Below are 23,676 nucleotides of genomic sequence, written 5' to 3' on the forward strand. Positions count from 1 at the left end.
CTGGGATTATAGGCATGTGCCACCACACCTAGATAATTTTTATATTTTTAGTAGAGATGTGGCTTCACCATGTTGGTCAGGCTGGTCTCAAACTCCTGACCTCAACTGATCTACCTGCATTGGCGTTCCAAAGTGCTGGGATTACAGACGTGAGCCACTGCACCCAGCCTGACATTCTTAATATTGTCTCTATGTTAATGATGAAGAAGCTGAGGTTTAAAAAGCTGAATTCATAAACTGCTAGTTGAACAGGTAGTGGAGCAGAAACAGGATTTGAATCCCAGTTGTCTTATGGCAACTACATGATATTAACTACTACACTTTGTTTCACCTTTTCTTATATTTTCTTTTGAATTTGTTATGCAGCAATAGGAAACTAACGGTTTTGAATGGTTCTTGTTTAATAAAAGAATAAAAATATTTAACAACTTTTGCTGCTTTGTATTTGTAGTCTAGACAACCCACTTAGAATTTTATATCCCTCAATTATTTGACATTAGCCATTTTTCTTGCTTTTGTTTTTGAAATTAATGGAGAAATAATTTCCTGATGCAGTCCATAGCTTTGTTTCTCTGGCCAAAAAAGAAAACCAGTCTACAACAAATTCAGTTTATATAAAAGTTCAAATGTTAGACTTTTAAAACATGAGCAACGCAGTGTTTTTTAAAAAAATATTTTATTGCGTTTTAGGTTTTGAGGTACATGTGAAGAACATGCAGGACTGTTGCATAGGTACATACATGACAATGTGGTTTGCTGCCTTCCTCCCCATCACCTATATCTGGCATTTCTCCCGATGTTATCCCTCCCCAACTCCCCATCCCCCACTGTCCCTCGCCTAGTTCCCCCACAAAGACCTCAGTGTGTGATGCTCCTCTCCCTGTGTCCAAGTGTTCTCATTGTTCAACACCCGCCTATGAGTGAGAACAAAATGTCTCTATATTTAATGTTCTCTTAATGGAACCAGACGACCTTTTTAAAAAAATTGCTGCATAGCTGAGGCTCTCCTAAGTGATACAAACATCATCCTTCTTATCTCTGAGGCCTGGGGCTGCCCTGCAATGGTGACAGATGTAAGCTATAATCCACTGTGGCCTTCACAGCTGCAGCAGTGTGTGGTAGACAGTTCTGATGGATGCTTCTGTGCTGGAGTATTCCTTATAGATGACAGTTTAGATACAATAATGAATTTACCAAGTAATTTAACATTTTCAAAACAATGTAGTAAAACTTTTCTATGTCTTTTGGTGTGCACTAGTTTTCTATTGCTGTATAACTAATGAATATATACTTAGCAGCTTAAAACAACGCTAGTCAGAAATGGGGTGAACCATATATTTGGGAACCCAGAGAGCTCAACTGGGTTCTCTGCTTGGGGTTTCACAACCCCAGAATCAAGGTGCTGGCCAGATGGGACTCTTATCTTGAGGCTCTGGGGGAAAGTTCACTTTCAAGCTTATTCAGGTTGTTGGCAGGACTCATCTTGAGGTTGCAAATGAAGTCCTTGTTTCCTTGCTGTCAGCCAAGGTTTGCTCTCAGCTTCTACAGGCTGCATGTCTTGGTACCAGGTCCTTTCCGTCTTCAGAGATGGCAGTGGCACATTGAGTCCTTCTCATGAGTTTAATTTCTCTGACTTCCTCTCGTGCCACTAGCCTGAGAAAATTCTGCTTTAAAGGGCTCCACTCACTGAGTCAGGCCCACTGGGATAATTTACATATTTTAAAGTCTACTGACTTGAGGTTTTAATTACATATGCAAAAATCCCTTCAGAGCAATACCTAGATTAGTATTTAATTGAAAAATGAAGGGGAGGGAATCTTGGTGGGGTGGGAGGGCAATGAGAGGATTTCTGTAGACTCCTACCTACCACATGGTACATGCGGTTTTGTTTTGTTCTTCCTTCTTGGATCTTTAAACTCACTGGTTGTTTGTGCCTGGGAAGCCACATGAAAGAAAGTTTAGCTCTTTATATTAAGCTATTACTATTCTATTCAGTTCCGACTTTAGCTAGCTTTAGGATCTGTTGCAATCCTTTAGTCCCACATTTGCCTTTAAGTTAATGGTAACCTTTTAATTAAAGCTACTCTAAAATTTTTACTTTGTGTTTATTACAGGCCTCCACAAGTTGAATAGTTTAAGTATGGTTTAGTAATGTATGAATGTACAGACATGGATTTTCTAGAATAGAGTTCGATTTAAATGACTGTAGGCCTTACATATGTAAAAAAATAATCTGTTGAAATGCATTGAAAATATTCCTTTATATTTTGAGACTCCTTTCATAGTTTCTTCATGACTGCATGGCATAGAAAGACTTTCTGGGGAAAGAATTAAGCATTTAGCTTTTTCACTGGCTTTCTGTTGCAGCGAATTTGTGTCATGGCTGTTGGAAATTGGAGAGATTCACAGGCCTGAGGAAGGCGTACACTTGGGACAAGCATTATTGGAAAATGGAATCATCCACCATGGTAATTATTAATTACTTATTTACTCCATTTATTCACCATGTGTATCTTAATCCCATTCATCAGTTTAGTTTATAATTTCCACATTACAGTTGCTCATTTTTTTAACAACATTTTCAGTACCTAATATGTGTAGAACAGTGTTTCAGGGAGTGTGGCTTTCACGGGCTGTATTTGTTAACCTTAGACTGAAGAGCTGTAATACAGGCAAACATTAGAAAATAGAGAAGTGGGATTGTGGAGGAAGGGATGGTTAGTTCTATAGTAATTGGAGTATTTGGGAGTGCTTCATAGAGGACAGGACATGACGGTGATGCTGGGCATTGCAGAATGAATAGAACTCTGCCAGGGACAGCAGGGCAGAAGGGCATTCCACTTGAAGGAAACAACAGCACTCTGGCACAGTGGAAGGCAAATCTGTGGTGGCTTCTTTGTGGACCAGCACAGAGCCTCACATGGGTCCATGGATGAACATACTGGTGAGGGCAGGTATGGCAAGAAAGGCAGGCAGAGCCTGGATTCCAGAAGATCTGAAGTTTCCTGCCGTGGCATGTGGGCTTATACTGAAGTGGGCCAGGAGTTGATGAATGGTTTTAAGTAGAGCCATGATCAGAACTTGGGTCCACAGCTATGAGATGCAGCAGCATGGAGCCTGCAGTGGAGAGGTTCAAGACTGCAGAGCACCAGGCCCCTCAGGGGACCCCGCTGCACCCAGGAGTGGCAGGACAAGGGCCTCGGCAGGTCTGTGTCCATGGGCATGAAAAGACCAGGCCACTTGGGGAGTTACTGGTGAAGCTGAAACAGCATATTTGATAACTATTTGGATATGGGGGGTGAAGAATAAAGAGAGAGATTAGAGTATTCTGAGCCTTCTTCTCTGAATGACTGCATTAATTCAGGAGGAAGAGCAGGGTTGAAAGAGAAGATGCAGGCTTTGCTATGGACTGTGTGAGACAGCCAGAGGGGAGTGGTGAGCAAGTGGTTGTAAACTTGGTTTGAAGCTCAGGATAGAAATGGGGTGAACCATATATTTGGGAATAATTCCAAGAGAGTACGAGATCCCTGGAAACACTGTCAATGAACAGACAAAAACCACGAAAGCAGTGTTAATGGGACCCAGGAAAAAAGCTTAAAGAATTTCTAAGGTAAACTGTGGGGGAGGAGAAAAAGCCAGTGACTTGTTAACAAATATGGATATTTGGCAATGGTATTCTGATGTTCATTTCCTTTCATAGAGTGCTGTGCAGATAAACCAGGTCCATCCCATCTTTCCTCATCACACCAGTGTCGCCTACATGTTGGTACCACCATCCACCCAGCTAGGAATCATCTTTAATTCCTTTCTCTCCCTCATGCCGTCAAGCCCTGTGAGCTCTACCACCAAAATAAGTGCCTAAACAATGAATTCTCTCCCTTCCAGCATCCCTACCTCTTTCTAGTCACCATCATCTCCTCCCTTGCTTCCACTTTTGTTCTCCACTCCCGTAGTACACTCTCCAGGTCACAGCCGAAGAGACCTTTAAAAATGCAGATATGATCAAAGCATTTTTCCATCTATAACCATCTAATCACTTCCAGTCAAATGTAAAGAAAAGTTCAGACCTATTACATGCCCCACAAAGTCCGATGTGATAGGGCCCCTGACTTCCTCTCAGAGCCTGAAACCTCGATTTGTACCTAACTTGCTGCACTGTGGCCACCCTGACCTTCTGTCTCTTCCTTCAATATGCCAACATGACTTCCTATTTAGGACTTTCGCTTCTGCTTTTCTCATTCCACAGTTATTTATTAATTCCTCGTATATGCCAGGGGCCTTTCTACCTGCTAGAGACAGAGCAGTGAATAAAAAGACAAAAATTCTTGTATATATGACTCATGACATATGACCCTTTCACTTTTAGAACTCCATCCTGTCCTGTGATTCCAATGTCCTATTTTTTTTTTCTTTACTTTGAAATCTTTCTTCATGCACTTATCACTCTGAAATTATTAGTTTGTTTTACTTGTGTCTTTGTTTATTAACTCTTTATCTCCCTATCCCTTACCTGGCCTCCAATAAAAATATAAGCACCATCCAAACAAAAGCCTCATTTGTTATATATAGCAAATGCCTGTCATTCCCAGCCCATACAGGTTCTCACTAAATATTTGCTGAATGAACGAATAATTAAATTTTGAGTGAACAGATGACACTTATAAATTGTATATGATTTTGTGCTTGTTTCATTAGCATCATTAAAACATCTAAAAGCATTATATGGCTGCTTTTAGCATCTGGTAGGCTAAAAGCATCATTTAAAAACTTAAAAGGAAAAATAACATTATGACAATTACATGCTAACATTATAAAATGCTAACAAGTATATGTAATAGTTACCCTGACTTTAATAGACTTGCATAGATCTTATATTGACCTGGAAACTGTGCCTCAGTGGCAAAAATTGATTAGTTGTTTACCAAATTGGTTTAGCTTTTGTTTGTCATGGATATGCATACATTGCATTTCTTAGTTTTCCTTGCAGTCAAGGAAGGGGAGGTGGTGAAATTCAGTTGCAGCCAAGGACATGTCCACAAAAGTGATGCACAAGGGAAGTGTACAGGCTATTAAACAAAAACACAAAACACAAGGTGTCCTTGGGAGTCCTGCACTAGGGATGGCTGGGCCTCTGTCAAACTCCAGGTCCTGCATGGGGAGAGCCCCATAACTCCATCCTCCACCACTGATTGGATCTTACCTCAATGAAAAATTAGCTTCTACAGCATAAGTCACTATATTGAGGAGGTTTGTTTGTTACAGTAGCTAGTGTTAACCAGTGGAAAATGAGCGAGCTTTTCTTCCCAATATGTCCTGCGGAAATGAGTTCTCCCATCCTATCCTAGTCTATTTCTGCCTTTCTAGAAGGAAGTATGAGACCAGCTGGGTTTCCTTGATGGACAGAGTAAAAAGACAGACTTAAACTACTAAGAAATAAAGTTGCTGGTTCATGTTGACATGCAAACTAGGGGTAAGAGAGCATATTATGCGATTTATCATTAATAGAATAATTCTATTAGAATGAAGAGACATGAGCCAAATGTGCTAGTATCATTGGCATGTGGTTCCAGCTGCATTTTGGTGAAAATAGAATTCCTAAAATAAAGTTGAATGAACCATCTGTTTTAAAGAGAGCAAGCAAAAAAGAAGTTGACTATTATTGGTGTTATTCACATTGCAAATATGATTGAGAACTTCGTCATCAGCAAAGCCTGCTATAGCAGGAACTCTAGGGTTGAGGCAGCGTATGCTTTCTCTGTGGTACACTGACAATATGTATCTTGTCTGGTGCTACTCTTTGCAGTAGGAATGTTTATGTGAGAATTCAGAGACCTCATTTCTTATCATTTGTTTTATGCCATGATGTGATGAAGTTGGTTCATATAGGCTCCTGAGAGCTAATAATTAGATACATTTTGTAGGCTGGTTAGTTTATAAACTAACGATTACTAATAATTAAATTGCATAAACATATAAGTGCATAAATTATATTGCAAAAAGGGTAAAACATTCTCTTTTAGGCGTTTGGGAGGGAGGATCTTGCTCTGTTGCCCAGGCTGGAGTACAATGGTGTGATCATGGCTCACTGTAGCCTCAACCTCCTGGACTCAAGCCATCTTCCTACCTTAGCTTCATGAGTAACTAGGACCACAGGTGCATGCCACCATGTCCAGCTAATTTTTTTTTCTTTTTTAAATTTGTAGAGATGAGGTCTTGCTATGTTGCCCAGGTTGGTCTTGAACTGCTGGGCTCAAGTACTCCTTCCACCTCAGCCTCCCAAAGTGCTGGGATTACAGGCATGAGCCACCATATTGGACCTGTAAAACATTCTTAAAATGTATCACTTTCTCATTATTTTACAATGTTTACTATTATCTGTGCCCTTGAGGTTATTTATATCTATTGCTTGTATATAGTGGAAATATTGTGTAATGCGTGGCACTGCACCTTTAACTCCATATTCAGTGCCTTTAGGTTGGAAGGTTGAAGTTGGTCAGAGTGGGAATATTTATACAGTAGAAATTGGCAAATGCTACAAGTCAGAACTTCTCCTCTACTCCCCCCACCTTCACCACCTAGAGAGCCAATTGTTAAACATCTGCAGTACATCCCTGGTTCTCTCACACAATGATTTAAAAGATCGCATTTAGCAACTTTCTTCACTAGAGGACCTAAGCTGTAGTTAATGCACCCATTTTCCATGGTAGAGAAATTGGGAGAGTAGATTTGAATGCAGAACAGTTCAGGGTTTTTCTAAGACAACAGCTAAGAGTTGCAGGCTAACCCAAGGTTCATTATCAAGGGTACAAGCATTCACCTTGCGGCTAACCTCTCCATGTTGAAGAGGTTAGACTACCACTTGTTTCATCCTGGCAAAAACATTTGGATTCAACTTCATGAATTTTGAAATATCAAGGCAAGTTATTTTAATAATTATTAAGGAATAAAAATAAGAATAGGTAGATTGCATAGGAGAAATAAATTCTGATCTTAAAACATGCTGTAGAGTTTCACAGTATTTCTCATGTTTTTATATTTTTTTCATACAGAATTTTTTATGTGTGACTTGGCTTGGGGGAAAAGATACCAAAAAGCAGAAATGGTATTGACTATGTATCTTTTTTTTAAACAATTTTATGGCCATAAGCCATGTAGAACATTTGGATGGGCTGGGGCAAAAGAGCTGAAACTTCACAAATGTGTGTGTGTATTTATCTGTGTGTATTACCAACTCTCTTGATTTCCTTCTGGATGCATCAAATGTTGTTAATGAGAATTCTGACAACTTTCTTTCCTCTTTCAATATTTCTGGCAAAAAATAAAGGTGGTCAAAATCTTTCATTTAATTGTAAAAGTATAGCTCTTTGCAGCATGTTATCTCTTCTAGGAATGTTACATTTCCTGTAAATAAAATATTTAAATATAAACTCTTTGACTTTCAATTTGAGGTTTTTACTTTCTAAAACAGACTTTTTTTTTTTAATTAGTCTGTGTATAAAATAACGTAGCCTGAAAAAGAGAAAACTTAGAGATTTAGTAGGAGATTCCCTCCCTTGGCTCCCAGCTTTATAGAGGTGTAATTGACAAATATTAATGGTGTACAACATGATGTTTTGAAATATGTGTAAATTGCAAAGTGATCACCACAATCAACCTAATTAGTATATTAACCACCTCAAATAGTTATCACTATTTGTGGTGAGAACATTTGAGATCTACTCTCTTAGCAATTTTCAAGTATGTAATACATTATATCATATTTTCTCTATCCACTCAGCCACATGGAAACTTAGGGTGACTTCTTGTCTTGCTATTGTGAGTAATGCTGCAGTGAACATGGGGGTTCAGATAGCTCTTTGACACACTGATTTTATTTCCTTTGAATTACACAAACAGAAGTAAAATTGCTGGATCATATGGTAGTTCTATTTTTAGCTTTTTGAGGAACTTCCATACTGTTTTCCATAATGGCTATACGAATTTACATCTCCACCAACAGTGTACAAGGGTTTCCTTTTCGCTAGATCCTCACCAACACTTCTGTCTTGTTGATGAAAGCCATCCTAAGAGGTGTCAGGTTATATCTCACTGTAGTTTTGATTTACATTTCCCTAATGATTAGAGATGTTGAGCAACTTTTCACATAAAGATGGCCTGTTGGCCATCTTTATTTCTTTTTTTGAGAAGTATTTTTTTAGGTTCTTCACCCATTTTTAAATGGGTTATTTGTGTTTTTGGTATTACATTGAATTAATTTCTTATATGTTTGGAATATTTGCCTCCTATTGGATCTATGTTTTACAAATATTTTTACCACTCCATAGATTGTCTTTTAATTTTATTGATTCTTTCAATTGCTGTGCATATGCTTTTTAGTTTGATGCAATTGCATTTGCCTATTTTCATTTGTCTATTTTTGCTTTTGTCACCTGTGCTTTTGGGGTCCTCTCCAAAAAATTATTGCCAAGACAAATGTCAGGAATGTTTTCCCTAATCTTTCCTTCTAGTAGTTTTACAGTGTTACATCATATGTTTAAATCTTTAGTACATTTTGAGTTTATTTTTATATTTGGTGTGAGATAAGGGGTCCCATTTAATTATTTTGCATGTAGTTACCCAGTTTTCTCAACATTATTTATTGAAGAGGCTGTCTTTCTGCATTGTGTATTCTTGGCACCTTTGTAGAAGATCAGTTGACCATAAATCTGTGAATTTATTTCTGGGATCTGATCTCTATTCTGTTCCATTGGTCTATGTGTCTGCTTTTATGCCAGTACCATGCTGCTTTTATTACTGTGGCTTTGTAGTAGAGTTTGAAGTTAGTAATCTCATGTCTTCAGCTTTGTTCCTTTTGCTCAAGGTTGCTTTGGCTATTGTGGGTCTTTGTGCTTCCACACAGATTTTAGGATTGTTTTCTGTATTTCTGTGAAAAATGCAATTGGAATCTTGATAGAAATCACATTGAATCTGTAGGTGGCTTTGAGTAGCAGGGATATTTTAACAATGTTAATTCTTTCCTTCCATAAGCATGGGATTTCTTACCATTTATTTGTGTTTTCTTTAATTTATTTCATCAGTGGTTTATAGTTTTCAGTGTACAGATCTTTCACCTTCTTATGTTATTCCTGCTATATTTTATTTTTTTATTCTATTTTAAATGAGATCACTTAATTTCTTTTTTCCACAGTGCATTGTTAACATATGGAGACGCTACTGATTTTTTAAATGTTGTCTTTGTGTCTCGCAAGTTTATTGAATTAGTTTTTGATGGAATTTATTATGGTTTTCTATCTATCAGATCATGACATCTACAAATAGAGACAATTTTACTTCTTTCCAATTGAATGTCTTTTATTTCTTTTTCTCCCCTAATTTCTCTGGTTAGGACTTACAGTACTATGTTAAGTGGAAGTAGAGAGGGTAGGCATCCTTGTCTTGTTCTAGAGAAAAAGCTTTCAGCTTTTGATCATTGAGTATTATGCTAGTCGTGGGCTTGTCATATATAACCTTTATTATGTTGAGGTGCATTTCATCTATACCAAATTTATTGAGAGCTTTCATTATGAAAGGATGTTGAATTTTGACTAATGCTTTTTCTGTATCTATTGAGATCATCATGTGGTTTTTGTCTTTTATTTTTTAATGTGATGCATTGTAATTATTCATTTGCATGTGTTGAACCACCCTTGGTTCTGAAAGATAAATCTCACTTGATCATGGTATATGATCATTTTATTGTGCAGTTGAACTTGATTTGATAGTGTTTCATTTAGGATTTTGGCATCCATGTTCATCAGTGATATTTGTCTGTAATTTTCTTTTCTTGTAATATTCATATCTGGCCTAGTAAAATGAGTTTTGGAAGTGTCCCCTTCTCTTTTATTTTTGGAAGAGTCTGAGAAGGACTGGTATTAATTCTTCTTTAAATATTTGGTAGAATTCACCAGTGAAGCCATCAGGTCCTGGGAATATGAAAGTCTTATCTTGAGGATGGTAATGAACACTCTTGTTTTTCAATGAGAAAAAAAATTAACTGACATGTGAAAAAGCAATTCTTAATGTAAGAACAGTTACAATTTTGGAATCAGTTAGATACTAAATTATTTTAGCTATTCTGGAGGTCCAAACACAGGATAAATGTCAAGATTGGTGTATGTGTGGTCTTGGCCTGATCACAGTGTGATAAAGCAGATACATGCTAAAATTTATTTGTAGGGCTGAGATTCAAATCACAATGCACTAATTTGAGTATTTGCTCTATAAAGGGCACTTTTTGCTTGGCTTTGTAACATTGTGAAGAAACAGAAAATACAAAATCATATATTTATGTAACTGTGCATACTGTGTGTACCTTTATACATACTATATACTCATGTGCATATATAAATACATATATTATGCTAGCTGAATGTTGCAAACTTCTATTTATTTCTCAAATAATTATATGGAAATTAATATTTTAAATAAAACATGAATCATGCTGTTAAAATACTGGATTGATATTGCTGTGTTATAAAAGCAAACACTTTTTTTAAAACTAAAAGTTTTAGTATTTGGAAATTTGTATTTAATAAATGTATTTGTTGTTTGTCCCCTTTTAGAATATAATTATTTTAATATATTATTTCTATGTTCTTAGTTACTGATAAACATCAATTCAAACCAGAACAGATGTTATATAGATTTCGCTATGATGATGGAACGTTTTATCCCAGAAATGAGATGCAGGACGTGATTTCAAAGGTAATGATCTGTCCCACAACCTCTTCGATAGTAGAATGCATGTTGCCATTCTTCAGGAAGATAAAAGGCAGTTGAGAAACATAAAAGATTTTTCTAGTTCAGAAAATCCTTCGACTATATATACAAGCAAACCTCTTTATTTATTTTTGGTATTTCAAGAATTCTAATGTTTAATTGTTTCTTCATTCTTTACCTAATTCTAAATGATAGTAGTACTGCTGTATCACTCACAAGGTTATAGCCATTAAAAACTCTTTTACATGCAGCAACATGTCATCAAAATACTTGTATAAAAAATACAAATATGTAAAATAAATGTAAAGCCACTTTTTTTGTACAGTTGACAATACTGATATGTGATGAACAAGTAGTATAGATGTATTACTGTGTTGGTATCTTTGTTTATGTTAGAAATTTTATATTTTAAGAAAATTAATTTGGAGAAAACTTTGTTTATGTGTATGTCATATATATGAGGAATTTATAGCACAATTTAATCCTATTCTTTAATAATTTAAATCATATTATTTTTATGATATATCATGACATTTGAATAATTTTTAAATTGGTTGAGATTTTGTAATGATTCGAGAATAGTGACAGTGAATTAATTTGTTAATTCAAAATTTCATTGACATGTCCCTTGGGTGATCTCACTCTTTTTTGATATATCTTTATTTTACGTAGGGTGTAAGATTATATTGTCGTCTTCATAGTCTCTTTACTCCAGTGATAAGGTGAGTCTGGCTTTTAAGTTCTGGGAAACTTAAATGGAAATATTTGTACTGTGTTTTAGGTAAATTGTATTCAGCTAGAACTTGTTGGCTTATTTTGTTTTTCTTCCAAAAGTGAAAATTTTTCTTTAAAATATTATTTTAAGGAATAATTTGTTGTAAAATATCCTGATATTTTCCTAAGATTCTAATTTTCCACTCTTTATTCCACTCTAATATGCCACTCTTTATTATGATTTCTAAAATTATTTTGCCATTAGTTCATAGTAAATTACACACTTGAAATAGTCCCCTTTGTGCTAATATTTAATAAATAAAAGTTGATTGATCAGGAGAGGATTTGGAAATAATGTTTACATATTTGCCACTATTATTACTTGTATATTAACTTTTTAAGTTAAATTGTATAATCAAATATTGGCTATGTATTTTATTTTATGATATTTCCACCTCATAATCTTTTTTCCCAAGAAAAGATTTTGTACTTGAAAACTAAGAATTATTTTGTATGGGTATAATTTTATAATTTTATTCTTTATCATGTTTTTCCTTCTGCAGAGACACACTTGTTTTAAAAGAGGAATCAGGATTAATTTTTGGTTTATCTCTTTAGAAAGACAATAGAAAGCTTTGAGGTCTGCATTATGATTAATAACCAAGTAGATCTTCAGGGAATTGTACTTTTGCAATATACACTGATATAACTTAACTGATAGAATGTTAAACTAATTTCAAATGGTCAAATATTATTTGGAGTTTACTGACTAAATCATAGTCCACAACAAAATATGCATGTACTATTTCCAGAATAAATAAAAATGCTTTTCAATCTTGGCTATAAAATCCAAATGTTTAGTGTTTCTGTTTTTCACTTTGGTTTGTAATTCCAAGAAAATGCAGAGCTTAAAACAATAAAGATTCCAGATGTTGCTAAGTATATTGGAATGCCCACTTTATACTGCATAGAGAACACACTGTTTGCAGATCCTGGAGGAGGAAACATGATCTTATTCACAATCCTGAAAATGTCCTATCTACTTTCACAAGTAGGCTTCACAAAGTGGAAGAAGGTGAAGAAGAATAAATATTTGTTGACTCTGCCATAATTCTGTCACAGATATTTGTAAATACTTTTCTGCTAAACTAAGAGAAAACAATAATGTTAAAACATCATGTAACTGGTGTATATGTAGATTTTATATGAGCAAAAATGTGTTCTGAAAATACATTTTAGCCATATGAGATTTCTTATCAAGAAAGCTTCACCTGTAAGAGCTGATAAGAAATTTTTCTTTGGCTAGAAATGACAATTGTTTTCGAGTTGTCAAGAGAAAATTTATGGGAAAAAACCCATAAAATGGAATGTATTATAGTCATTCTTTTAACATGTGTGAACTCAGCTTATAGGAAGAAAAATTACTTAGCATGAAGAGACACAGATTCACATGTGGTCTCTAATAGACTACATTTTTTCTTCTTACTATGCTTATAGAAACCAAGATGAAATATGTGATGAGGTGTCGGAAACATGGAGACAGATTTAAAGAACAATGAATAAAAGTAATTATTAGTCACTTCAAGTCTTTTGCAGTTTGGAATTTTTGACATTTTATAAAGACTGCCACATTTTCATTCTCTTATGATCTAGGTGGATTTCTGCCCTTGGGCATTCAGTTCTGATTATGAGATTTGGTTGGTACCTAACAAAACTTTGAATGATCTCTCAGTTCTGGGAAATCTGGGGAATGGAAAGTCTGAAGTGGAGAGCCAGTTGATCCTCTTGGTTCCCTGGGGATGTTATATCACTATGTCCATGACATGATTGGAAAGACAAAAATAGCAAGTTCTCAATGTATCTACTTCAGGACAGACCTGCTGGTTTTCCACTGCAGCAGAACTGTATGAATAACACTGTAGTGCAAATCTAGCCTTCCCGGAGCCTTCAGGAACAAGAATAAAAGATGTTTGTTTCGTCTCCAGATTTTGAGATTTTTAGTATGATCTATTGTGATTTAAAGAGAAGAAATTCTATTTTATTATTATTATATTAATATGATATTGTATTGTAAGTTCTCACTTAATGTCATCAGTAGCTTCTTGGAACCTCCAACTTTAAGTGAAATGTTATATCATAAAACCAGTTTTGCCATAGGCTAATTGATATAAACAAGAGTTAAGTTCCTACAGCATCCAGTGTTTCATTTCACTTAAAGTCACAGTTTCCAAGAACCTATCTACAATGTTACATGTGGACTTACTATATTTCTAGCTAAATTATTACCAGATAATATAGCAGTAATAATCTATTTGGATATAAGAAAATGTAAAAGAAGAGGTGTCCTGTTTGGGTAACGTTGTGGGTCTCTTACTTTGGTATAAGCTGGTAGATGATTTTTTAGGTATTCTACATGCTTCATAAAATTCTCTTATTTGCATGTTTTTGGGCGATTAACTCAGGTTGCAATGATAAACTTTTCTGTTGCATACTGATACTAAATGAAAATATTTTCTTGTGCTCACATATCCCCTTGCTTAATGTCTTTTTTTGTTTGTTTTTTTTCCTTTATAGAGATAAAGATTACCATTTAAGGACCTACAAATCTGTGGTCATGGCCAACAAACTAATAGACTGGTTAATTGCACAGGTAAATAGATAAATAGAAGTTGCTGAGTTTCACTTGCTGCTGCTTTAAACTTTGAGCATGTGAATTAGGTACTTTTCCTCTTCTTCATCTGCAGCAGGTATTTTAAAAAAGAAATATATACAGCTAATAGGAAGCAGAGTTAGGATTTGAACCTAGGTAATCTGATTTTAGAGATATCAAACTTCATTTTTAAGTTATCCTGTTTCTCAAGAGCAAGATGCTCCTATTTTTAAGATATCAGCTAAGACCCATCAAAAAATACTAATTTTAGAATCTGAAGAGTAGCTATGCTCATCTATTAATGTTTTTTGTGTGTTTTTTACACTTTGTTTTAAAGTTCTGTTTATTAATGCTAGCAAGCTATTTTAATCTCCCTGTGCATTTTTCCTTGTTAGAAAATAATTGTGCTTTGATAATAGGAGCTTCAATGTCTGTGGTATCTATTTTAAAACAGAAAGGAATTTATTGTTGTTATTGTTGCCCTGCTTCTCAGGATTTACATGCTGACAGCTAGAACTGAGAAAGTGTCATTTGCTTATAAGTAAAACAACTTAGAGCATCTAGTCCATCATAACAGACATTCACCTATAAATTATTCAAATATTCAAAAGTTTAAATGTTGGTATTCAAATATTTAAATGTTTTATTGTACTAGATTAACTAGTAAATGATAAAGTGTATTTCACTGATTAAAGAAAAGATGAAAACTGATACTCACTTTAACTGAACTTACTATTTTGGGAGGGGGATATTGCTTGGTCGGAATGCAAGTCATTACATTTAGCTATGTGAGTCAATGTCATACACAGCTTCACTTCTTAAAGAGTGGCTTTCTTTCTTTGTTTCAAGTAGATAAAATTTGCTAGTTTGTCATAAAATGTTTATTTTTAATTTTATTAATAATTATTAATTATTCAGTAATTAATAATCTATATTTGGTTCGTCTGTACACTTACATTTTGCTAATTTATATTAGTTAATATTATTTTTAGGCTGTTCAAGACCACCTATTTTTATATTTTATAGCACTTACATTTATTACATTTAGAAGTTAAGATTTTAGATGAAACTAAACAATTACCTTTAGATAAAACATCAATTTATATTTTCAGTGGCTTTCCCAGCATTAGAGCCTTTCATAACACTGTGGTCAATGTGTATCATTCGAATTGATTTCTATATAATAATTATTGGAGTTGGACTTTCACTTAGAAATTATACAGTCCTAGAATTCTTGTGAACTTGTTTGATGTGTTGATTACATGAGAAACTTAAAGGAAATCTGTTTGACGCAAAAGCTGATGCTGAGTAAACCTTTAAAGTTCTAACTCAGGAAATCAGTTAACAACTTTTTTTTGGCATTTTTACTTTCCAAGAGTTAACATTAGAAGAATAGATTAAGGTGATCAAAGATGACCAAGTTTTTGCATTTTTTTGTTTTTAGACAATGTTGCCTGGGCTGGAGTGCAGTGGCACAATCTCGGCTCACTGCGACTTCTGCCTCTGAGGCAGTTCTGCCTCAGTTTCCCAAGTAGCTGGGATTATAGGTGCACACCACCACATCTGGCTAATTTTTGTTTTTTCAGTAGAAAAGGGTTTCACCATGTTGACCAGGTGGCTGGAACCCCTGATCTCAAGTGATCCACCTGCTTCAGCCTCCCAAAGGGCTGACATTATAGATGTGAGCTACTACACCTGGCCGCAGTTTTTTTTCTTCAGTTTTTCCTAGGGATTTGTTATGACAATGTCTGCAGAAATTGTGCGTAATAGAAATTGCATTGGCTGGGACTCACACAACCTAGTGTCTGATGCCAGCTCTGCTAGTAACCAGTTTATATAAACTTAGACAAATCACTCAGTCTGTCTGGATTTTAGATTTTACAACTGTTTACTGCTTACTGGAATATCTGTACATGCTGTCTCTTTTCTATCATCGAAACTTTATGACTCTGATATTGTAAAACATCCAAATGTAACTATCAACATAATCAACTCTGATTGCTTAACTTCAGATTAGGACCACACAGCCTTCCTTGAAAAAAGCAGAAATAGTAGTGGAAGGATAAGAGACCAAGGTTAAAGCTCCTAATCTAATATGAAGAGTTTTTTTTTTTTTTTTTTTTTTTTTTTTTTTTTTTTTTTTAAGTAAGGGTATCTTTCTACCAAGACTCTGACATGATAATACTGAATTTTCAGTATTGACTGAGTCACTGAATTGTTTTGGACAGTTTTAGAGCACAGAGTAAAACTACTGGCTCTACTATGATTGGAGTATATACTAGATCCTACAGTTTTTCTTTTATTCTGCAATATATTGTGTGATGTCATCTTGGAAAACAAAATGAGCGTTGTGTTCTTCTGAATACAGTTTTCATTTACTGTTGTGCTGCTTCTATTATAGTATAATAGTTTAGAAGAAAATACTCTATTTCACAATGTTAAATTCTTATTCAGCATGTGCATTAATGTACCTATGAAACATCATTCAATTCCTGTACATTACGATTTGGGTAGGGATCACTCATAGTTTATAATTAAAGAATGCCTTGCTTCTTCATATCATGTGTTCTAAATGCTCACCAGGTCCAAATGGCACAAGTAGGATTTTAAAAAGGCATAGGAAAAACAGAACATTTTAGGCTATGTTTTTTACACCAGTATGTTCAATAATAGTCTGGTCAGTGTTTCATTTGAGTAATTAATCAAATAAAGCAATCAAGTGTCAGTGATTATTAAACAAGCTTTTCTTGTAAATTTAACATTCAAGCAAGTGCTTTGATGATAGAATAAACAAAGCAGGAAGCAGTCATGATTTCTGCCTTCAAGTGATATTGGTCAATTGGGCTAATTTTCATGTATCCTCTAAGACTCTGCTCCAGCCTCATCTCCTCCAAGAAGCCTTGCCAGATCCTCTAGCCTAGGCTCGATCACTTCCTGTGGTCCCAGATCTCCAAGTATATCTGCCTGATTGGAAATATGGATTAAATTGGATATTAGTAAGATATTTACCTTTTAATGACCAAATCCTATCCTACATTTGAATTACTTCAGGGCACGGAAGTATTTTGTGCTTGAGTGGTTTAATATTTTTCTATTACTTGATGCAATATGTAGAAAAAATAAGTATCTTTTGAATGAATCCATAAAAATGACAAAACAGCTTGATTTTTGAAGAGGGCCAGATGCAGGGTCTGAAGTTACAGATTATAAGTGTTTTGGCAGTTCTTAGGAGGATTAGTGAGGATTGGAGTTATCACAGAATGAGGTGGGACCATTATTTTTGTCCTTTATAGACAAGTAGAATGTGAGTGAGAGGAGGGTAAAGAGAAGGGCATTGCAGCTATGAGTAAAAAGAAGAGTAAGAATGAGCACAGACTTCAGGCAACAGCAGGGAGTCCAAACTGACTATAGCAAGAGATATGGTATTGAGCTTTGGAGAGTGAAGCTGGAGAAGTAGCATAAAACCAAGGTATGGAAGTTTTAAAAGCCCAACAGAGAATTTTGATACATTATGATTCTAAAAGAACAGTCTGTTTAAAGTTTGGAACTGAGATTTCTGTGTAAGAAATTTCATTTAATTCTAGCTGGACACAGTGGCTCACGCCTGTAATCCCAGCACTTTGGGAGGCCAAGGCAGGCGGATCACTTGAGGTTGGGAGTTTGAGACCAGCCTGGCCAACATGGTGAAAGCCCTTCTATACTAAAAATACACAAATTGCCTGGCATGGTGGCGCATGCCTATAATCCCAGCTATTTGAGAGGCTGAGGCAGAAGAATCACTTGAACCCGGGAGGTGAACATTGCAGTGAGCTGAGATCACGCCACTGCACGCCAGCCTAAGTGACAGAAGGAGATTCCACCTTTTTTTTTTTTAAGTTTAATTGTATAACAGCATATTTTAGAAAGAGTCTAGAAAAAAATCATGGTAATTTAGAAAAGAGATTAAGAAACACCATATGAGGGTATTGACAATAGAGATGGAATAGAAGCCAGAGAGGAGAGAATAGATTTGGTAAAATACCTAAGTGCTAAAAGATAGGACTAGGGAAAAATGAGATAATACATGGGAAAAAAGCTTCTTAAACTGTAACAATACAACTCTAAGGTTACACAGTTACACACACACACACACACACACACACACACAGAGAGGGGGGGGGAGAGAGATAAATGCATGTTCATATACATGGATCCATACTTAATAAAATAGGTGTTTTCTAAATAAAAAAAAAAGAAAGAAAAAGGTTGCTTTGGGCCATTTTGCTGGATTCAGTTAGATGATCTGATTTTTTTCAGAAAAAATAATAAAAGAGAAGCTCGTATTTGCTAACTCAGCCAAACAATTTACTCATAAGGTCTTACAAGTCATCCTAGATTAATAGGTTTCTTCAGGGGTCCTTACAGGGCAAGGCCATTTGGTGGAAGGGAAGAGTTAGTTACTGAGGTCATACATAATGATTGTTTAATTAGTGTGTTGTCAATTTACAGGATATTTCCCTGTTGCATAATTGGAATACAAAATCTAAGAAATAATAGAAAGGCATCATTTATGGTAGCAATACATTTTTGTTACTTACATGTTTTTGTGTTTAATAAAGTATATTTTTCTCAAGAAATATTAAGTATTTTATTTAATGTCAAAAGAAAATATTTTCATAATAAATTGAATGTTTTGTAACAATTAGATGCATCCTGTCTTATAAAGAAATGCATGCTTTGTAAGGGAAGCTTTGTCTGAATTTGATGTTGGGAATGTTAAATACAGCAAAGCTGCCACAAAGCCTTTAGTTACCTATTAACTCCCACAGTGCTTTTTTGGTTAACAGGGAGATTGCCGCACCAGAGAAGAGGCAATGATATTTGGCGTTGGACTCTGTGACAATGGATTTATGCATCATGGTAGGGATTTTTTACTCTGGAAGCTTACAGATATATTTCATCATTTTGGTTCTTAGGATACTGGAACACCCAGTGCTGCGGTGAGGTTGTTTAGAGACGAGCCAGCGAGACTGTCTGGATCTTACCATGGGTTCAGGTTGGGTCACCACAACCGCATTCGGTTTCACTGCTGGTGCCACTCCTAGGTCTAATTGCTGTTATCTACCAATTGCCATGACATCTATCCTATTTCTCTAGCCTATGCTGATTCTAGAAGAGCAATGGCTTGAGCTAGAAGTTGTTTTTTTTTTTTTCCCCATTTATTTATTTTATTGCATTTTAGGTTTTGGGGTACATGTGAAGAACATGCAAAATTGTTGCATAGGAACACACGTGGCAGTGTGATTTGCTGCCTTCCTCCCCATCACCTACATCTGGCATTTCTCCCCTTGCTATCTCTCCCCAGCTTCCCACCCCCCACCGTCCCTCCCCTATTTCCCCCCAACTGACCCCAGTGTGTAGTGCTCCCCTCCCTGTGCTAGAAGTTTTTATGTTTTGTTTTGTTTTTAAGCTCATAAACCATTTTGAAACTATTTCAGATTAGACTTACGATTTTATTTTGAATGCCAGTATCTATTAAGACAGCATATGTGATTATTTACTGTTATGTTTAAGAAAAATGGTTTTGAATTTACCTCAGAGAACAAAATGATAGATCTTTAGGAGAAAATTATCTTTTATCATTAAATGTTAATTTTTAAATAAAATTCTAAGATTTATGAGAGTAATGAAAGTAAGTTTTTCCTCTTTGTAATATCTTATAGAATCCATAAATCCAAACAGTCTCTCTCTCTCTTTTTTTTTTGAGACACTCTGTCACCCAGGCTGGAGTTCAGTGGCATGATCTTAGCTCACTATAACCTCTGCCTCATGGGTTAAAGTGATTCTCCCACCTCAGCCTTTGGAGTAGCTGGGACTGCAGGTGCACGCCACCACATCTAACTAATTTTTGTGTTTTTTGTTAGAGATGGAGTTTCACCAAGCCAGGCTGTTCCCGAATTCCTGATCTCTAGTAATCTGCCTACCTCAGCCTTCCAAAGTGCTAAGATTATAGGCATGAGCCACCATGCTGGCCTCTTTTTAATTAGTAATATAATATGCTTTAAATATATAAATATATATTTGATAGCACTTGTATCTGTTTGTCAAAATATTTTGAAAATACTTTTAAAATATTGTTGCATTTGTATGAAGAAGGAAGTACAGCAAAGATTACAGTGATTTTGAGAGCATCCTTGGTTATCATTTTTTGGGGGGAAATTTCATCCTGTTTCCCTATCTCCAGGTCACTCTATGAGTTGTCTAGAGAAATATTGGTCCTTGAAGAACAAACCATGAATGGAAGAAATTAAAGCATATTAGGGGATTAACCCTATAATATCAAGCTGAAAACCTGCAAAAGTTTGCATTTTTTTTTCTTTAAAGCACCAACATACAGTAATTTAATCTAAGCGTTTATTATAAAATATTGAGTTACATGAAAAGTTTTTCTGACAAAAGTCTGTCAGTAAAGCATGAATAGTGTGGCTCATGCCTGGCTTTATTGATGCCTTATCTTGCTCCTTTTGAAAGACAATTTGGTGGAAGAAAACAGCTGTAACAGAAACACTGCGTGAGCTTTGGGAAACTGCTTAGATCATTAAGTCAATCTAAAATAGATTCTGGGCTGGGCACAGTGGGTCATGCCTGTAATCTCAGCATTTTGGGAGGCCAAGATGGGAGGATTGCTTGAGCCCAGGAGTTGGAGGCCAGCCTGGGCAACATAGCAAGATCCCACCTCTACAAAAATAAAAAAAATAATAACAATAAAATAGATGATCACTTCTATTGCTAGTCATGGCTTCTGTCGTTTTTTAAACTTGAGGTTGATAGTTTCATTTGTTAACTCATGTTGCCAGCCAGTCTTTCATCCAAAGATCAATAAAGGCATTCATCCCATCAACAATTATTTGCTGGAACTCTGTAAAAATAATGAACCCAAATAACTGTCCTTTTTGACTGCTTACTATGTGCCAAGTTTATTTATATTTATTACCTCATTTTAGTTTTATACAACAATAGGTAGAAGTTTTTATTGCCTCCACTTTGCAGTTGAGGAAACTGAAACTCAGAGGGTTTAAGTAACTTTTTTATGTCACTTTTAGGCCTGGAATTTAACCTCAGGCCTGTCTCATCACAAAACCTAACTCTTTCTACTGTGCCCTGGGATCACTGTCTTTCTTTTAGTATCTGGCTCAATGAATCAACCTTCAAGGTACTAAGGACAGATAAATAAGAAATGGAGAATTTTTTTTGGTAAAGTATTTTGATAGCTGTCAGGATCTCACTGAATACAATTTCTTCCTATCAGTATTTGACCTTATTTAAAAAAATACTAATAAAACATAAACTTTATTTCATCAGTCCATTCCAAGAATCTTAGGGGATTTGGGGAAAAATACTAATGTTCAGTATTTTATTTAAATAAATACTTTTATTTAAATTTGGATTTCAATCTGGAAAGTGAAGGACTTGGTTAAATTCAAAAAAGTTAGCCTTAGAAGAAATACTATTTGTTTTAAAAAATTCAAAATCCTGTAGGTAAAAGTAATTTAAAGGAGACATTGGCTCAAAATTATAGAAAGAAATAGCAAAAACAAACAAACAAAAAAAAACACAAAAAAACAAAACACACACAAAACAAAAAAACACGGGAATACTTACTCCTAGGAGTATAAAGTTGAGGTTATGGGTGAAGGTATTAATTTATAAATGTCACTGGTATTGAAAATGAGTTCAATTTTTGAATTAGCTGAAATAATTAGAATCTCTCCCTTTTTCTGTAGTCCTTGAAAAAAGCGAATTCAAAGATGAACCTCTACTTTTCCGTTTTTTTTCGGATGAGGAAATGGAAGGATCAAATATGAAACATCGACTTATGAAACATGACTTAAAAGTTGTGGAAAATGTTATAGCTAAGTCATTATTGGTAAGTTTGTTGATAGGTTATTTTTCTTGATTAGGCATTAGCAGGAGACTGTGTTAAACAGGTTTGGTGGTGATGCATATTGCTTCATTCTGTTTAACTTGTAATTTTTTTATAGTTGTTTTACCAATAATGTTAATATTTTGCGTTTCAGATTAAATCCAATGAAGGCAGCTATGGCTTTGGGCTAGAAGACAAAAATAAAGTTCCAATAATCAAGTTGGTAGAAAAGGGATCTAATGCTGAGGTAATGTAAATTAGCATTTTAATTTAAATTTATTGTCATGACAAAATAGAAAAATTCTAAACAAACTGAAATCAGTCTTTAAAGATAATCAGGCTTCAAATAATCTTTATTGAACATAATGTCTCTGGATAATCTTACAGGTTCTACTGAATACCTTTGGGATTAGCAGCAGCTGAGCCCTGTCTGGCCACTCAGGGATGATAGGGGCCGGGAGGTGGTGGGTATTCTGCAGCAGCGATGCCAACCTTCTTGGTACCAGAGACTAGTTTCGTGGAAGACAATTTTTCCATGGATGGAGGGTGGGGGCTGGTTTTGGGATGAAACTGTTCCAACTTAGATCATCAGGCATTAGAGTCTCATAAGGACTGGTCAACATAGATCCCCCGCATGCGCATGCGGAGTTCACAAAAGTGTTCCTACTTCTATGAGAATCTAATGCCACAGATGATCTGACAGGAGATGGAGTTTTGGTGTAAATGCTTACTTACCTGCTGCTCACCTCCTGCTGTGCGCCCGGTTCCTGGCAGGCCTTGGACCGGTACTGGTGCCTGGCCTGGGGACTGGGGATTCCTGTTCTAGAGCTCTATAACCATGAACTTCTTGACCTCCTGGAAGGCTAAGTGACTCATTCTTCCTCCCTGGAGCTTCACTAATCACAGACTCCAACCTGGAACCCCACCGAGACTGCATAGAGTAGCACTGTATTTTGCATTGCTGATGGTTCTTCCTTTTTTTTTCTTTCTTTCCTTTTGGGACAGAGTTTCACTCTTTCACCCAGGCTGGAGTGCAGTGGTGTGATCTTGGCTCACTGCAACCTCTGCCTCCTGGGTTCAAGCGATTCTCCTTCCTTAGCCTCCCTAGTAGCTGGGATTACAGGCGCACACCACCACACGCAGCTAATTTTCATATTTTTTTTTTAGTAGAGTTGGGGTTTTACCATGTTGGTCAGGCTACTCTTGAACTCCTGACCTCGTGATCTGCCCGCCTTGGCCTCCCAAAGTACTGGGATTACAGGCATGAGCCACCTTGCCTGTCATGTTTCTTCCTTTCTGTCAAGAGCTGTGTCTTTATTTTCTTATCACCTTTGATGGTCTTTTATATGAATATAACTTTCATTACTAAAGCACATGCTTTGACTGTTTTCTCATTGGATTAATGCTCCTGATGTTCTCTACTTCATCAGCCTTTTTTTTTTTTTTTTTTTTGAAACAAAGTCTGCCTCTGTCACCCAGGCTGGAGTGCAGTGGCATGATCTTGGCTCACTGCAACCTCTGCCTCCCAGGTTCAAGTGATTCTCCTGCCTCAGCCTCCAGAATAGCTGGGATTACAGGCCTGTGCCACCATGCCAAGGTGGTCTTTTTTTTTTTAAATAGAGATGGGTTTTACCACATTGGCCAGGCTGGT

General features: G+C 35.8%; 1 protein-coding gene across 1 annotated transcript in view; it reads left to right on the forward strand.

The window, feature by feature from the left end:
• The window catches only part of PREX2 (phosphatidylinositol-3,4,5-trisphosphate dependent Rac exchange factor 2), a 286,647-nt gene that overhangs the window by 104,193 nt on the left and 158,778 nt on the right, over window positions 1–23,676 (forward strand). Inside the window, exons 11-17 of the mRNA XM_032296288.1 lie at window positions 2,368–2,468; window positions 10,640–10,743; window positions 11,431–11,480; window positions 14,047–14,122; window positions 18,949–19,021; window positions 21,886–22,028; window positions 22,180–22,272. Of these exons, the coding sequence (XP_032152179.1) occupies window positions 2,368–2,468; window positions 10,640–10,743; window positions 11,431–11,480; window positions 14,047–14,122; window positions 18,949–19,021; window positions 21,886–22,028; window positions 22,180–22,272 (640 nt within the window). The remainder of the gene's footprint in view (window positions 1–2,367; window positions 2,469–10,639; window positions 10,744–11,430; window positions 11,481–14,046; window positions 14,123–18,948; window positions 19,022–21,885; window positions 22,029–22,179; window positions 22,273–23,676) is intronic.

The sequence above is a fragment of the Sapajus apella genome, unplaced genomic scaffold (assembly GCF_009761245.1).
Source record: "Sapajus apella isolate SASKATOON/1434 unplaced genomic scaffold, GSC_monkey_1.0 scaffold35, whole genome shotgun sequence".
NCBI lineage: Eukaryota > Metazoa > Chordata > Mammalia > Primates > Cebidae > Sapajus > Sapajus apella.